The sequence below is a fragment of the Triturus cristatus genome, chromosome 5_2, assembly GCF_964204655.1.
Source record: "Triturus cristatus chromosome 5_2, aTriCri1.1, whole genome shotgun sequence".
Classification (NCBI taxonomy): Eukaryota; Metazoa; Chordata; class Amphibia; order Caudata; family Salamandridae; genus Triturus; species Triturus cristatus.
Genome location: NC_140588.1, coordinates 34,571,295 through 34,590,052, shown reverse-complemented (window position 1 = coordinate 34,590,052; position 18,758 = coordinate 34,571,295). Strand labels below are relative to the sequence as shown.

Genomic DNA, 18,758 nt, shown 5'->3' with positions numbered 1-18,758 from the left:
AAATTTTAAAATGAGGCGGGCTGCCGCGTTCTGGAACACCTGAAGGAGATTTATGGCCTTGTTAGTGGCTCCCAGGTACAGCAAATTGCCATAATCCAGGCGTGATGTGACGAGGGCGTGCACCAACGTTCTGCGGGCTGACGTGGGAAGGAGATCTAAGACCTTCCCTATACTTTTCAGGACGCTGAAGCAGTCGCCCGCCACACGTCCTATCTGCGGTCCAAAAGACAGGTCAGCATCTAACCAGACTCCAAGGTTCCGAACTTCTTGGCAGGGTGTTGGAGCCTCACCCAAGCATGGGGGCCACCACGCCGACGACCAGACAGATGGGTTCCCCCCCACTACGAGCACCTCAGTCTTGCTGCCATTTGGTTTAAGGCAGTTGGTGGACATCCAGGCTGCAAGGTCTTGCATGCAGGCTCTGAAACTGTCCGCCGCAAGACCGGGTGCTCGCGAGAGGGAGATAACCAGCTGCGTGTCGTCGGCGTAGGACACGATGTGCAGACCATGGCCCACAGCAATAGGGGCCACTGGGGAGACATAAAGATTAAATAGGGTGGGGCTCAGGGACGATCCCTGGGGTACGCCCTGGTCCAATCCAATATCCCTGGAATAACATTCGCCCTGGCGGACCTGAGAGCTTCTCCCCGTCAGGAAGGACTGGATCCATGCGAGGGCAGCTCCAGATATTCCTCCACTATTCAGACACCGTAGCAGGGTGGTGTGAGCTACGGTGTCGAATGCTGCACTCAGGTCCAATAGGATGAGGGCCATAGTATGACCCTCATCCACCCCCTGGCGTAAGGTCTCCACAGTCATCAGAAGCGCTGATTCCGTTGAGTGGCGGGGACGGAAACCAAACTGGGTATCGTGTAGTAGGGCAGCCTCATCCACGAAATCCATCAGTTGCATGTTTACCGTTTTTTCCGCCACTTTGGCCAGATAGGGCAGAAGGGAGATCGGCCGGAGGTTCTCTAGTTTCTCAAAGCTGATGTTAGATTTCTTCCTGAGAGGTAGAACCACCACCTGTTTCCAGGCTTTGGGCACGGTCTTGGTGCTAAAAGACACATCCAGTAGATGTCTTATATATGGTTCTAGCACCGATAAGCTATCCACTAGCCGTTTCGGCGTGGTGGGATCCCGCGGGGAACCCGACTTGACGGATATACAGATTTTTAGTAGGTCCTCTCCGAGGGCGGGGTGACAAAGTTGGTCAGTATATGTATGTCCCTCCATTCCCTCGGGCTTTCCGCAAATTCGGTTCCAGCAATGGGATGACTGGGAAATGCAGAGTAGATTTTTGCTATCTTTTCGGAAAAGAAGTCCGCAATCCTATCACAGGATTCCACCGAGCAGTCATCTGGAGCCATGGCTGGTTTCCCACTCGAGAGGGTTTTATAGAGCAAGAAGAGCTCCCTCGTCGAGTTACCAGCTTCGCTAACTCTAATGGTGTAATATGCTGCTTTGGACTTCCTGATTAGCCCGTGAAAAATTCGCCTCTCCGTTAGGTAGGCCTCCCTAGTTTCCTTAGACGGAGCCCCCCGCCACTGTCTTTCGACTCGCTTCAATGCTGTTTTCGTGACCCGTAGTTCATCACTGAACCACGGGGCAGTTTTTTGAAGGCGGCCACCCAATCTGGCATGCGAAAGTGGGGCTGTGCAATGAAGCGCCTCGTTGATACGCTTGCATAGATTGGTATTAGCCGTATCCGCATCATCCCCCCCAGGGCTTCCTCCTTTAGTCAGTGCCGCACTGAATTTAGCCTGGGAAAAGGTAGCCCATCTCCGCCTGGGATGGTACTGTGTAGCTTGCTCCGGGGGTTTAACCCCGGAAATTCGTATGGAGAATGGTACCAGGTGATGATCCGACCAAGGGATGGGAATTGACGAATATGGGGTCCAGTAAGTAAGTGATGCAGCGATAGGTACAGATTATTGTAGTGCACACCTTGGCAGACACCACGCGAGATTTTAATGGATTGAAGATTGCAACATGGAACGTGCGAGGCTTGAACAACCCCAGAAAGAAAAGGCAGGTGCTTGGATATTTAGATCGATATCATATCGCCATAGCTATGTTACAGGAGACACATCTAGACCCTGGCGGACTACCTTTATTTGCCTCGCGATGGGCTTCAGACCGATGCTTCACATGCTACTCCAGCTATTCTCGCGGAGTGGCTATCCTGTTCAAACAGGGGGTGCCATTTGTACCTAGTGGAATAGATACTGATGTTGGCGGCAGATTTTGCCTCATTTGGGGGACACTCTACTCGTATGGTGTGACGTTTGCTAATTATTATGGCCCCAATATTGATGACCCCCACACTCTTATTAGGTTATGGAATAGAATTCAAGAGATAGGCACCACATATGTCATTTGGGGCGGGGACTTTAATACGACGTTACAACCACGGCTAGATAGGTCCCGAGTCACTCCAACACACTTCACGCTTACTCACAGAAACATTGAGCGACATAGTAGTTGATAGTCGATTACTAGACTCTTGGCGGCACATACACCCTAGGCGGCAGGAGGGTACACACTTCTCGGCAGTCCACTCATCCTGGGCTGCGACCCACCTGGCCCGAACGTATTCGGATCACTCCCCAGTGGTGGTGGAACTACAGGTGCCTTTGCAGCACTCCCCATATAATAGCTGGCGCCTCAACCCTTCACACTTGCAGGACGCTGTGTTTAAAGCAGAACTAGAACAAGATATACGGGACTTTTTTGAGCGCAATATAAAATCGGTCTCCAGTATGACCGTGGTATGGGAAGCGTTCAAAGTGACGGTTTGGATGGTGTTTGTCCAAAGGGGGTGGCATTCTTAAGGCGCTGTGCAGAAACCTTTCCAGACTGGAAGACGAGTTGAAAACGTTGGAACAGGAAGCTAGTGGCAATACGGATGGGTGCGAGCTCAGGGCTACCATACGTAACAAATTGACAGAATTTGGTGAGATGGCTGACAGGGAAATTAAATTTCGAGGGAAACCGCACTTGGCCAGACGATACGGGGAGGGAGATAGGCCGGGGAAGGCACTGGCGGCAGCAATCAGACCCTCAAGGTTCTCTAACTACATAACGGAGATACAGGATGGGCAAGGTCAGATACATAGAAATCTTCCGGACCAATTGACCACATTTTGTGACTTTTACAGAACACTGTACTCTTCTCAGCGGGGTGCTCCTCTTCATCTGCCTGAATATCTGGAGGATACGGCTCTGGCCTGGTTGGGGGAAAATCAGCAAAAATTATTGAACCTGGAGTTGGAATTAGACGAAATTACAGAGGCTATTATGCAGATGAAGTCTGGTCGGGCACCTGGGTCAGATGGGCTGCCTATATAATTTTACAAAACCTATGCTAATATTCTTGCTCCCATTCTGAAGGAGGTATTCTATACGGCATTGGAGGAAGGTAGTCTGCCCGGGACTATGCGCGAGGCCTTAATAACCTCGTTATTGAAACCAGGGAAGTCCCCTCTCTCCTGCGACTCCTATCGCCCCTTATCTCTACTAAATTGTGACACTAAAATACTTGCTAAAGTGTTGTCGACTAGGCTGGGTCTGTTGATGCAGCGGTTGGTCCTCCCCGACCAGGCGGTATTTGTCCCCAACTGGGCCACGTCGGATAACCTTAGGACGCTGGCTGCAGTGTTACAGGATATTGATCCCAATAGCTCGGCGGTAGCGGTTTTTCTCGACGCTACTAAGGCGTTCGACTCCCTGGAGTGGGATTACTTGCTGGGTGTATTGGAGCGTATGGGAATGCCGTACACTTTATTAAACTGGATTAGGCTGCTCTATAGTGGGACAGTGGCGTCAGTGCTCTTAAATGGTGCTAAATCCCCACCCTTTGATATTTCCAGGGGCACGCGTCAGGGGTGCCCATTATCTCCTATTTTGTTTGCCCTTGCCATTGAACCCTTAGCAGCGAAACTCCGGTAGCGCCATAATGACAAAGCACTGATACACCCCTCTAGACAACTGCTTATTTCATTATATGCAGATGACATGACACTATATGTGAAGCAACCCCAGGTGAATCTCAATCCTATCCTGCGCGAGATAACAAAATTTGGCGTAATATCGGGCGTGCAAATAAATTGGTCAAAATCGGCTGTCTTCCCCTTAACCGGAAATACTATACCATATCCGTTGGATTATCCCCTGATATGGGAGTTGAATGACTTGAAGTATCTGGGTATACGTATTACCAGAGATAAAGATGCATTAATGAGACTAAATTATGGAACAGCCATAGATAAGATCACTGACAATGTTACCAAATGGCTGCGACTTCCCCTGTCCATGGCAGGAAGGATATCGCTAATTAAGATGGTGTTGCTACCGAAGCTTTTATACCTGTTTGTTAATATCCCATACCATCCAGGGAGTTTCTTCTTTAGTACACTGAAATCACAACTCAGGAGGCTTATATGGGGCGGGAAGCAAGCGCGCCTTAACTTAGCCACGCTTATGTTGCCATATCACCAGGGGGGATTTGAAGTCCCTGATTTTGAATTCTATTACTACTGTGCACAAGCCCACTTTGCCACCTATTGGTTTCACCCGCCGCCTTTCATGCCTCATCTGGCGGTCGAAGATGGTTATATGGCCCGACGCCTCCGTCCGGTTATCTTTTCACTGCAGTGAGGGAACGGGCACGTGACCCATCCACAGTGGATTGTACTATATGGGCCTGGCAGCGGATAGCCCGCAAGTTAGGGTCCCCTGTATTGTACTCGCCCAAAATGGTCTTGGCACGAAGTCCCTTGTTGCGGGTGACGGGTGAGGGCATTTGTCGGAAGATGCTTGACGGCCTGCGGTATTTCACCTGGGGGGACTTGTATATAGCGGGGCAGTTTCGTACAAGGGAACAGTTCTTTGTTGAGCATGCACCGACCGTTATGGACACATTTCTCTACACCAGACTCCGACAAAGTCTTAAAGCGGTGACCCCTGACTTCCCTGCGGAGCCGGTCACATTCGCTCCTCTGCATGCTTTCTTGCAGACAGCACCCCCCGCCATGCAATATCTCTCTTATATAAACACACGCAGGATGAAATACCGACCACTCCCATTCGGGCCAGAGGTGAGTGGAATGCAGACTTGACTACCCCATTGACGGATGACCAGTGGGAATTTAGCTGTAGGTTGACGACGGCTATTACTGGTAACAGCAGGCTTTACATTTTTGCACCGGTTATATTATACTCCGGCTAAGCTGTATAGATTCGGGCTCAGAGACAATGATAGGTGTGTACGCTGTGGGAGGGAAGGGGCGGGCTTTGAGCATTTGGCATGGAGCTGCCCTTCGGTGGCAGAGTTTTGGGCACAGACGTTCGAAGGTCTCTCAAGCATGATCGGGGTCCAGGTACAGCCATGCCCCCTACTTGCACTTCTGAGTTTGATCCAAGCTGTCAACACTAAGTATAAAAAAAAATTAGCAATGGGGCTATTACTGGCTAGGAGACAGGTGGCATGCCGATGGGGGAGAGGTCGAGCCCCCAAGTTTAAAGATTGGATTAATTTGATGGTTACTTGGCAGGAACAACTACATGGTTATGCAGACCTTCTTCCCATAAGGTCGTGTCCGAGGGACATTTGGGGCCCGTTAACCACGTATCTGTTAACACAGGCAGAGAGGAATAAGGAAGGAGACGCTGACATGGCATTGGAGGCAGGGGGCAAGCTGGAGACTGAGGCCTGTTCCTAGGTTGTGCGGGTAGAATACCCGGGAGGGAGTTCACCACAATGTCCGGGCTCAATCACCAGACTGGGGAGCGGAATTGTTCTAGTATCTGGGTTCTGGAAAATGAGTGTATCCTGGAGTGCGGAGAGTGGAGTGCTCCCATGCCAGGGAAGATTGGGTATTCGCTGTTGCCCTGCTAGTGGCAGATTGGGGATAAATGGTGGACTGCTTTATATGATGATAGCATGTACTGTAACATGTTGGACTTTATGATGAGACTCCTGCGGCTCCATCGAAATTATTTAGGGAAGTGAGGTGGGGGGAGTTTAACTCATCAGTGTTGGGGTGCGATGAGGGGGTATATATGTGTATTGATACAGTATATGATATGATGTGATTAATGCACTGATGTACCATGCAATAACTCAATAAAGGTTTTTCAACAAAAAAAAACAACAACAAAAAACTGGCTCTCGGCCATCATTTGCTTGTTCTGTCACTACATTTTTGGGTGCCTTGTGGTTGGTGCGTAGGAGGGCTCTGTCTGTACATATATGATTGCTCCCTACTGCATACTTGCTTTTTGCTTTGTACTTCTCCTCTGGTTCTAGTGTTGTGCTTTCGTTCTTTTAAAACATCTTTATATGAATTGTGCTTTAACCTTTTGTACTACTCAACATTGTTTAATTATTGATATTTGAATTCATGCTGTATTTTGCACATACTTTTATACCTTTTGACAGCCGAAACAAAGTCATTTTGAATTTGAGCTAAAACATGTTACCAACTACCACAAACAAACAATTTGAACATGTTATTTTGGATCTGAGGTCTTGTGTGCAGTTGCGTTATATCGATGTTGGACTTCGCCCAGCAAAAGCAAAAAATGTGGACTGGTTTTATTTTTAAACTATGTAACAAAAGTTCACTTATCAGGATTTATTGTTTGAATTTGATAAAATGTAGAATCATGGTCCCATGAATAATATTTATATTGTTTTTTTCTTTATGTTAGGTCTGGCAGTGTGGAGGTACACTTGAAATTCACCCGTGTTCACATGTAGGTCATGTGTTTCCAAAGAAAGCTCCATATGCCAGGCCAAACTTTCTTCAAAACACTGCACGGGCTGCTGAAGTTTGGATGGATAATTACAAGGAGCATTTCTACAACCGAAATCCTCCTGCAAGGAAGGTAGGCTGGTCCATGAATTGCCTAATTATTTGCTTTGAAGTGTATTTGAGATTTATTTATCTTCTGAAGAGGTGTGAAGTGTGGTTACCGCTGTCATAGTTGGACCAGGACAGTTCAGTAATGAAAATATCAATTTCTTAATAGAAAAAACAAAGATAATATTGAAAGGATTGGAACTTTTTTGTATTGATCAGTTGCCTGATGTAAGTTCTAGGGTTTGAATCTTTTCCTTTTGAGTGCTCTAAAATATTATTCGTAGTTTGTAAGGTTTCACTGCCGCTATGTTCTAAAAATTCCAGGAAGCTTCAGTGGTTCCCAAATGAGTAATGGGGGATTAATTCCCCTAAGTGTCCCGATAAAATGGTACTTCACTTGTGTGGGTAGGCCTAGTGCCTGCAACAGGAAACGGCCCAAAACGCAACATGGATACAACACATTTTTACCGTGAAAACAGACCTTTTTTGCAAAGTGCCTAGCTTTGGATTTTGAACCCTAGCTCAGCCGGCACCTAGGGAAACCTAGCAAGCCTATACATTTTTTTTAAAACTAGACACCCAGAGGATTCCAGGATGGGGTGACTTGAGTGGCTTTCACCAGGTTCTGTTTACAAGAATCCCTTGAAAACCTCGAACTTTGTAAAAAATATATATATATATATATATTTTCCTCACATTTCTGTGATAGAAAGTTCTTGAATCTGCGTGGATCCACAAACTTCCACCAACCCCGCATTCCCCAAAGTCTTCCGATAAAATGGTACTTCACTTGTGTGGGTAGGCCTAGTGCCTGCAACAGGAAACGTCCCAAAACGCAACATGGATACAACACATTCTTACAGTGAAAACTGACCATTTTTTTGCAAAGTGCCGAGCTGTGGATTCTGAACCCTAGCTTTGCTGGCACTTCAGGAATCCTAGCAAACTTATACATTTTTGAAAACTAAACACCCAGGGGAATACAGGAGGGGGTGACTTGTGTGGCTCTCACCAGGTTCTGCTACCCAGAATCCCTTGCAAACCTCAAACTTTGTAAAAAAAAATAAAAAAACATTTTTCTTTCATTTCTGTGATGGAAAGTTCAGGAATCTGTGTGGATCCACAAACTTCCCCACACCCCAAATTCCCCAAAGTCTACCGATAAAAATGGTAGCTCACTTGTGTGGGTAGACCTAGTACCCGCGACAGGAAACGGCCCAAAACACAATGTGGACATGTCACATTTTTACAGTGAAAACTGACCCTTTTTTGTTGGAAAGTGCCGAGGTGTGGATTTTGAACCCTAGCTCTGCCGGCACCTAGGAAAACCTAGCAAACCTATACATTTTACCCCCAGGGGAATTCAGGATGGGGTGACTTGTGTGGCTCTCACCAAGTTCCATTACCTAGAATCCCTTGCAAAGCTCAAACTTTGTCAAAAAACAAAATCACATTTTCCCCACATTACTGCGATGGAAAGTTCTGGAATGTGCGTGGGTCCACAAACATCCACCCACCCTGCATTCTTTAAAGTCTCCTAGTAAAAATGGTACCTCACTTGTGTGGGTGGGACAAGTAATCCCTGCAGGGAAGGGCCCAAAACGTATTGTGGAGGCATCAAAATTACCTATCACAAAACGACCTGGTTTTGGAAAGAAGCTCACCTGGGTTTTTGGTCCCGTGCTCGGCCATCTAGGGAATCCTACCAAATCCAGACATCTGAAAACTAGACACCCGGGGGAGTTCAGAGAGGTATGGCTTTTGTGCCCCCCCCCAACGTTTTCCTACCCAGAATCCACTGCAAACCTCAAATTTAACTGAAAAAATCAAATTTGTTTCAAATTTCTGTGCAGGAAAGTTGTAGGATCACCAGGCTGACACAAATTTCTTACCACCCAACGTTCCCCCAGGTCTCCTGATAAAAATGGTACCTCACTTGTGTGGGTGGGCCCAGTACCTGTGACAGGCAAGGGCCCAAAACGTATTGTGGGGACATCAAAATTACCTATCACAAAACAACCTGGTTTTGTGAAGGGTGGCACCTGGGTTTTTGGCCTCGGCGGTCATCTAGGAAAACCTACAAAACCCACACATATCTGAAAACTAGACACCCTGGGGAGTCCAGGGAGGTATGGCTTGCGTGGATCCCCTAACATTTCCTCACCCAGAATCCCCTGCAAACCTGGAATTTAGCTGAAAAAAACACATTTTCCACACATTTTTGTGTGGGATCACTGTACTGGCACAAGTGTCCTACCACCCAGCGTTCCCCTTGTTCTCCCGAATACAATGATACCTCACTTGTTTTGGTGGGCTAAGGGCATGTGCCGAAGGGCCAAAAACATAGGGATTAGCCGATTCTGCATTGGACAGCCACACAAGTGAGGCTATTACCCCATCTGCCTCCCAGGGGGAGGCAGAAAGACTTTGGCAATTTGTTTTGGGGTGGAGGCTGCCTAGAATGGGCATGTCAATGCCCCCAACCCCTGGCCTATAAAAAATTATCCCTGGCGTCTAGGGTGCTTTCTGCCGCCCGCCCCAGAATAAAATGGGGGCAGCAATGGCCCTTGCACAAAAGGCCACTCCCTCCTACCTGGTGGCTAGTGGGTGGATCCCTGCTTGGGGATCGCCCCCCTAGAGATCCACTAGGGAGGGGTGCCATTAGAAAGGGGAGGTTTACCCCTTTCCAACGATACCTCTCCGATGTGTTTCGGTGCTCGGGGTTGAGATAGCCCCACGAGCACCGAAACAGTGAAACTGACACTAAGTTTCAGTTTTGTCTTCGTTGTAATGACATCAGCGCGCCATGCGCGTGATCCTCATTACAAGGAAAACAAAAAATATGCCTCGGGAGGCTGGATCCTCTTCCCCACCTCTGAAGGCAAAAAATAAAAATAGGAAATCCCTCTGCTGTTTACAGCAGAGGGCTTTTGTGCAAGTGTGCTCATGACGGAATGGTTCATGGGCATGGGCATATACACCATTTTTAGATTGTTTTCTTCGACCATTAGATTCGGACATGTATTGTTAAAGCTCCAGGTCATTTCCGTGTGGTGCTCGTCATAGGTGACTTTCACTCCTTCCACTCCCGTTAATAAGAATTCTTTTTTTTTTAGCAATTAGTTTGCCTCTGTTGTGGTTTCCGTCGGTTCTGCAACCAGGATCTCCTCTGTGATCTGTCTCGATGCCTCGCCCCTCCCAAGCCCTTCTCATCAGCCTTTCTCCTCAAGAATTCACGGGGCCTAATAAAAGGACTCCCTATCAGTACTTTCCACAGGACCCATGGATTGATCATCACCAAGTGTGCAACCTCTGCTTGTCGCTGGTGCACACCAAGACCTGCTCCTTAGGCCAGTCTGAAAAGACCCTCAGGTACTGGGCGTGATTGTCGACTTGCTCGACGCACAATACCGGGATGACAAAATGACACCCCAGACATCTTCGGTAAGGATGGCGAAGAGTACCCAGATAAGCAGCCACTTCCCTCCAGACCTGAACCGAGTTTACCCTCGGGCTCCTAGACCGAAGACCAGCAGTCCCAGCTGGACCAATAATAGAAGACTTTGACCGTAAGTACGGTTTCCCAACGTTGCTCACATTGATCCTGCCTGCAGGCTGAACATCGCCCCTCAGGGGTGCGAATTTCCAGCCCACAACTCAGCCAGCAGCCATGGCCAAATCATTGCAAGGCTTCAGAGCTCACTCCGACTCCACTCCCGGCACCCAACAGCCACACAAGACCTGATCATTCTCGGCAGTGACATTTGTCTCGGCTGCAACAGGTCCCTCAACGCCGGTACCAAAGGGCTCTTGAAAGCCAAAACAACACACAGCATTGAAACCTTCTTCAAAGCCAAAACCTACTTTGCCGTCGAGTCAACCAGCGAAAGCTCCTTCGTCTGTGGACTCCGAGGAGCACAACAAAATTGTTCTACAGCTCTTCCAGGAGCAGTTGAAGGCTTGGCAGAAAGTACTTTTTATTCTCCTGCAAACTGGCAAAATTTGCTGAAGGTGCAGGAGACACTTCCTTACGAAACAAAGCCTACATTTGAAGAGCAACTCACTCTCGCGCCCTTACCTCCTTCAAAGCTGGAGAAACACTAAGAGACACCGTCCCCTACCCTCTTGCCCCCCTGTTCCCCTTCTCCTCCTCCTCCTCCTCCTCCTCTTCTTCATGTACCTTCATCATCACACCCTTCTCCACCTGCTTAGCCAGAGGGCTCCCCACATTCATCCTGGGGGGGGGGGGGGGGGGGGAGGTGGGGGGGGGGGTTGTCCTTCAGATCCTCTGGAATCTTATGAGGGTTTATATGACCCTGATCCTACAGACCATTCCTGAGTCAATTGTAATGTCAACCCACAGGGGACAGTGACCCTATTTGTACCCTGTGAAGACACCCCTTCCCGAAGACACCACCTCTTACCCTGAAGTTATTTAAAGGGCAGCCACCTTCCACAAAGTAGTCATTCACACAATAAAAGAGAGAGGGAATTCACTTCCTTGACATCTCAGTATTCCTACACCAAGTTGACTCAGATGCATTGTGGTAAATGCAGTGCATGGTAACACTTGCTTCCATTAAACAATCTATTGTTTTCAGCATGGTTGGTGCAGCCAGTGCAGAGTACCTCTAGTCTAGAGTTAAGCTGTTTCAGGATAGTTGTCCTTCATCAGTAGCGAGTAACACACATACAGTTAGAGGTGCTGGAAATGCTGCTCAACAGTCTTTTCAGGTCACAATACCACTCCTTTAGCACAGGTGCATCACTCAGAGCTTGCCAGCTGAACCAGCTGAGTGGAGTCTTATCAAATAATAAAAAAGGACAGGAGCACACTGCCTTGACATCCCAGCACCCACTTCATTCTGATAAATGCAGTGCATAGTAACACTTGTATGAAACAATTTTTTAGTTTTCATCATTACACAATCCCTGAGGAGGATGACTTTCTCACTGAAATGCCTTCTAACACTGAGCGTTCCATCCAATATATTTCCATGCTCAAGGGCATGTTAAAAACTGCTTAGGATACCTTCAAAGACCCTGTGAAGGCCAGGGTGGTTACTCCGAGGGTAGATAAAAAGTATAAGTCCTACCTCATGGATCCCACTTACATACGGGTCCAACTCTCACTGGACTCACTGGTAGTTCACACTGCTTGTCAGTGAGCCAATGCCCAAGGTACTGGTGTCAAGCAGAAGGATTTTTAAATCTCCAGCCAAATGGGAAAACACAAAGTCTGGTCCCTGCAAGCGGGAACTTTTAAAAATGCTGGGAGCAGAATTGTATTCTGTTTCCCTGCCCGCACTGATGCGGGCATGAAACAGAACGGATGTATGACGTTACAACGCATGCTGTTACAACTCATGCTGTTACAACGAAAGTTTTACAACGCGAGTGCATTGACAATGCAGGACATTACTACGCAAGTCTTTACATCGACTTGCACTAGATGGCGTGCTAACATTAAAAAAGTGTAATTTACTATTCCAACTCCAGTCCACGTAACAGTAGGGAAGGTGTTGGGATAGTAAACAACACTATTTTTAATGTTAGCACGCCATCTAGTGCAAGTCGATGTAAAGACTTGCGTTGTAATGTCCTGCGTTGTCAATGCACTCGCGTTGTAACAGTTTCGTTGTAACTGTAGTGCGTTGTAAAAGTTGCGTTGTAAAGGTTGTTCCCCAACAGAACATGATATTCCACCTGCCCGGAGAGAGCAGTATAAATAGCTGCTCCCTCCGGGCAAAGTATTGCTGGCTCCCTCACCATGCAGGGAGAAGGCTAGGGCTGTGGGGCCCAGGGCCCCCCCAAGGCACCCAACGTGTGCATGGTGGGTACCCGGGGGATGGGGTCCCTGGGGACATGGTAGACTCTGGGAGCAAGGTCATTTGGCCCACTACCCTTTGAAAAAAAAATACATCCCTGAGAAATGGGGTCTCCAGGGTCCAATGAGGCTCGAGGAGGGGGCGGCGGCCCCCCTTCCAGTTTAATATATATACTTTCCTGGGAGATGGTGGTCCAAGTGCCTAATGAGGCTCGGGGAGGGGAGTGTGCAACCCCCTGTCCTTTAAAATGAATACAGCCCTGTACATGGGGTCCCCAAAGCTTAATGAGACTCGGGGAGGAAGGTCACGCTGCCCTCCCCTTTAAAAAGAAATCAACAGCCCCAGCGCATGGGGTTCCGGGGCCTAATAAGGCTTGGGCGGCGGGGCTGGGGGCAAGTTTGTTGCAAAATTACAGGTTAAAAGCAAATGATCAGTAAAAGGCTTATTGCAAGATAAAATAAACAAAAGGTTTTTTCAACAGACGCACCCCCCTTTGAGATGTAGGTTTGGTAAATGTCTATGCCCGCACCCAATTTTGAAAACCTACTAGGGGCACCAAAGAGGCACTTTGCACGTGAACGGTCTCTAAGCTCCGTGCGAACCATAATAACAACATTGGTAATACAATACTATTACGTGACACTTTAAGGCTGAGATATCTAAGTACTACAAGAATTTGTTACTGTTACACAAATTAACAGGATTCATTTTATCAACCTCAGAAACTCCAACGGCTGAGTTGGCCCTGCCAGGATCCAGCCATGTGGCCCAGTAATAACAGTACAGTGGCCTAATGAGCAGGCTTACCACTTTTCTGCAATGGCCTTGACATCTAGGTGGTCGTTGTAAATCCAATTCTCTGACTGAAAGGAAGGTATGGTCACACCATACCATCTTTATGTCAAACCAGATAGACATAATAGTGACCCACAAAATACCATGTAGTAGGAAGAGGGAATAGATATATTAAAGGATTCCTGGAATTGAATCTACGCATGCAGTGATCTCCGCATCTCGATGATTGTTGCCTGTGATACTTCTAGCCATTCAGATAGCTCAGCGGGTTGAGTGTCTGCAGCAGGCATGTGCATGTAGCAAGCAAGTCAAAAGTATGAATTGCACTTAGGCAGACCATACCTTCTGTTCTTTTTTTTTGTCGTAATTTTTTAGTGAGAATTTAAGTATAAATGAATGAATAAATATGATACAATGTAATAGATCAACAGTGGTCTAATAACATTACATATATAATACATACCTTCTGTTCTTGAGAGGAGAGCAAAATAAATATCATGATTTTACAAAATAATTTAGGCAGCACTCGTTAATTAAAATTGACCCATTTCATATAGTGTTTTTCTCTCTAGCAAATGGTAAATTAAATTTGGGATGCCTTGTTCATGGATGCCCGTGGTTACACAAAGGAGTAACAGCACATCAGCTGCAGGCACTTGGGCAAGGGTGGCTCCTCCGCTCAGGCGGAGGAGCATTGTCACACTACTCACAGAGTAGGAAAAAGAAATGTTAATAACCTCACTATTATCATTTTATATTTCTTTGCTACAGGGCTGGGTTAGGGCAGGGTGGGGCTGGAATCACAGGGGGAGGAATGGTATGCGCACTCCAAGTGTGCATGACTTCTTGGCCAGCCAAATAGTCATGCGCATTTTGCATGGTTCACAGCGGGCTGTATTGCTCAGCCTGGTGAGAAACATGCACAGGCTCCCTGTCCCTGTCTGAGCGCTGAACCATGGCGCTCAGACCAATAGCAATGCTGCATTGCAGCATTGTGATTGGCTATGGGGAGCCTCAGTGCTTCCTGGTTCGGACCTCACCAGGAAGAGTGGCACCGCGACAGAGAGACGCCGGCCGTTTAAAATGTAACTGGTTTTTTTTTCTTCAACCACCCCTATTCCCTGCCAGTCGCCACTGCGCTTGGGTCCTGCATCAGCTTGGGGAACACTTACCTATCTGGCATGCAATGCTGAAACAAATTGACATTGGCAAAGCCAATAGCTCTTGCATTGCCAAAACCAGTTGGATTTGCCAATACAATCATCATCATACTTTATTTCAACCATAAGGGCATAAAAGTACACAACACAAGAGGATTTACAATAAAAATAATCAGGGTGAAGACCAAGGATAAAAAACAGTTCATATCACATACAACCATTTAAAAAAGATAGGCATACATTTCAAATAGGGATGGTCATAAAATAATTGGTTGTCATTAAATCTGCAATACATACACATTTTTGCATCACTAATCAGGGTCCATCATGATATACATTTAGTCCTTTTCAGCCACAAAGCGTGCCAATATCTAGACACTCCAAAAACCACAACTCTGCTGGTATCCGTGCTCAAGATTCTAAGCACCTCCAGATAATGGCCAGGACCAACAATTTTGCAAAGTGGAATAATCAATTTTTCCCTCAGTGATTTGTAGCTTGGGCAGAAAAATAGCAGGTGGACAATGGATTCAGAACTTGCGCTACAGGCAGGACATAAATCATTATTAACTACGTCCTTAATCCATTTTTTGCAAAAAAGATTTGATGGGTAATGTTTTGTACCGAAACTGAAAGAAAAGCTTCCGGACCAGGGGAGGGACAACTTCGTCCAGTGTATCCTCAAAACGGGGGACACATTTAAAATTGAGGAAATTGGTTGTCAAACTGCCCTCCACCTTGGACGTAGCTTGCACAAATATGGTTTCCCAGAACAATGCCTTCAGCGTAGACCTTGGTACGGAGGACATATTTCCCAGGTCTGACCAAAAACCCATCAGTCCGAGCCTCTCTAGTAACGCCTTCAAAGCTCTATACCAAGGGATTGAGGTGACCGAGGGAAGCTTTAATAGTTCTAAGAGAGGTTCCAGATAGGAGCTAAGTTCTTCCACGGTCCACAGTCTATACCAAAACATCAAAAGTTTATAGCTAATTTTGTGTGCCAACTGCCTGTGTGCTAGATCAAAATAAAGGGGCCCCAGTGGAGTACTTGCAGGTAGGTCTACCAGGGATCTAAGAAAACGGTTTTCTATTAATGATAGGGAGTTATTTGGATCTGTGCCCCACAATTCAGTCCCATATAGAGAACCCCCTAAGATTTTTATATTATAAATTTCAAGGGCAGGTGCAAGCTGCCTTGAAGATGTATTTCCATGTAGATTTGCGGTCTGGTTTATAAGTTGCATCTACACCTTTTCAATGTGTGGCTCCCTCTTAATTGATGGAGTCAGGCGGATGCCAGGATAATCAAAAGCATCAACACGCTCCAGGTTGCTATTGCCAGCTAGTAGCTGTCTTTTATTGGTTTGGCCTTTCCTTTCCTGAAAATCATATATTTTGTTTTAGTTTCATTCAGGACCAGGCCCCTCTCATCACAGAACATAATAAAAACGTTTAGAAGCTGCTGGAGTCCCTGTGGAGTCTTTGCAATTAAAAGGGTATCGTCAGCAAAGAGAAGAGCCGGGACTCTCTTGTTACCAATTTTTGGGGCGTCGCACCCATCCCTATCTAAGAGATTAGTAACATCATTAATACAAATAATTCAAAGGGTGGGGGCGAGGACACACCCCTGCCTTACACCGCACTGGACAGGGAAGGTGTCCATAAGTTGATTGTTCCCGCCCCATCTAACCTGTGCTGTGTTAGATGAATAAAGTCTGATTAAAACATCTAAAAGGCTCTGTGGCATACCCTGTTTCTTAAGGACCCTCCAGAGGTTGTCGAGTGGGACTAGGTCAAATGCAGACTGTAGGTCTACAAAAGCCACATATAGCTCTCCTCCTTTTACATGTACTTCCTTCCAGTATATACATAGTAGACGGAATGTCTGGTCCAGGATACAAATTTTCGCTCGAAAACCAGCCTGGAGGTCGCTCAAAACATCTGACTCTGTGATCCAGTCCAGCAGCTTAGCTAAGATCTGTTTACAAAATATATTTTGCAAGGAATCAATTAGGCTAATTGGTCTGTAGCTGGATGGCTTAGCTCTGTCCCCCTTTTTAGGTCTCGCCTACGCAGCGCGCATGCGCTGCATAGGAGGACCTTTAGCCGTCGTTCTGCTCTTTTTCGAAGCACATACTCGTGCTTGTGGCGGCATCCACCTTGCGGGAGCGCGCAGGGGCGCGCCACAAGCGCAAGTATGTGCTTTCAAAAAGAGCAGACTGCGCGCGCACCACTCCCGGGCTCACTTCCTTCTCCCCCTCTTTCTTTCACGCACGCTCCCAGGACAGTACTGACGCAAGCACGAGTGTGCTTCAAAACAGCTGCTCCGGGAAGCGGTTTGTTCTGTTTGTTTTTTCTGACCTCCAAAGCAGTCTCCTGTCAGGAGGAGGCAATGGCTTCCCTTGTCCTATCATGCCACCCTTTCTCTGTCACCCATCGGCCTCTTTTCTCTGGCTTCCCCATCTCGTTCGCTCCTCCGGTTCTTTCTTGAATTCATTCCTTCCTCCCCACTATTCATCCATCACCTTGTCTTTACTGCCCCTCTTTGGTTTCCTTCCTGCACCACTTGGCACTTTCTCTTTCCTTATCTCTCCCTCTTTCTCACTCACTCTTTCTTTCCTGCCCCCATGCGTCTTTCTCTTTCTTGGGATCTACTTCTTGATTTTCTTTAATCACCCTGCCCCCTTCCACTGGCCCCTTCCTACCCTCCCACTCCTTGACTCCCTCTCCCCCCTCCCTCACCTCGCCTCCTTTTCCTCTCTCCCTCGCGCTTTCATTCCCTTGTTCTTTCCATCTGCTCTAAGGCTCCGCCCCCTGCGAGCAGCTGTTTCCAGTGCTACATAATTTATTTAATTCCTACTTAATAAAACCCTTTAATTAGCAGTCAAACCTTCATCCGGCACACACACACAATTCCCACGCGAGCCCTCCTGAGTCACTGACCCGTTTAATTACAGATCACTGTTTATGTCTTGGTGCTCAGACAGACACAGGAGAGGAGCGTCGCTCACGGTACAGAAGGAAACAGGTACTTCTGATAGGGAAACATTTTTAGTTGTGTTTTATCAACTGGGAGGAGGCAGAATAGAGCACGTGGGGCGGATTAGAGCCCGGGGCTCGGGGTGCGAGCCGGCTTCGGCGGATAGCTGCCTGCTCGACGCGGGCCTCGCGCCCCATCCGACTCCCTCTCGTATCCGGCCCTTTCTTCAGCTCATTCCTCCACTTCCCACCATTCTCTCTTGCTCCCTCCCATATCCGCCTCATTCCCTACTCTTTACTTCCTCTTACTCTTTTCTTTCTGCTTTCTCCCTTCAGGTCTTCTTAACTCGTCTCCTCTTCTGGTCTAGATCGCTCTCTTGCCTTTTGCTCTCACTTCTTCTCTTGTATAGTTCTTCCTCCCCTCTTTCAAATTGGTCACGCTTTCTCTCTTTCTTTTTCCCTGTCATTCTCATTTTAAGTCTTTCATTTCGTTTTTCTTCCCTGCTCTCATGTTGTCTCTTTCACTTCTTGCTCTCAATTAGTAGGTCGCTCATTGTTACACCTTAACCCTCTTCTTTTTCCCTGTCATTCTCCTTTTAAGTCTTTAATTTTTTTCTTCTTTCCTGCTCTCATATTGTCTCTTTCGCTTCTTGCTTTCAATTAGTAGGTCGCTATTTGATTCACCTCGCCCTGACCTCTTATTGTGGGCCGTTTCTCTTCTTTTATGTGGTTCTTTCTCTCCCTCTTTCCAGTTCTTTCCTTTTCCACTCTTTTTCTGATTTTTTCTTTCCCTTTTCGAAGCCGTTTTAACCTCCTGTTTTGCATTACTTTCTTTTGCGTCTCTCACATCATTCTCGTATCTGTCATGTTGTTTCTCGTTGCTAGAGCTTCGAGGAAGTGCTTCAAGGAGTGCAGTGCAGGTACCCTGTACCAGAGTACCTTCTTGCTTCTGAGAAGTGATGATGCTCTCCAGTTAAAAGTATTGCATCTCTGCCAGTACTCTCCCTCTCAAGATAAATAAGTGCAGGTACTCAGTACCTGACCGCAGCGGCCCATTTAAAGCACTGCCCATTGGAGTATGTAATCAGTGCTTAATTTGTGCAGGTGGTGAGCATATGGACTTATTTTTG

At 47.1% G+C, this 18,758-nt stretch overlaps 1 protein-coding gene across 1 annotated transcript in view; it reads left to right on the top strand.

Annotated features, from left to right (window-relative positions):
* Positions 1 to 18,758, top strand: part of GALNT4 (polypeptide N-acetylgalactosaminyltransferase 4) — a 755,766-nt gene that overhangs the window by 616,385 nt on the left and 120,623 nt on the right. The window contains exon 8 of the mRNA XM_085606793.1: positions 6,715 to 6,891. Within this exon, the coding sequence (XP_085462919.1) occupies positions 6,715 to 6,891 (177 nt within the window). The remainder of the gene's footprint in view (positions 1 to 6,714; positions 6,892 to 18,758) is intronic.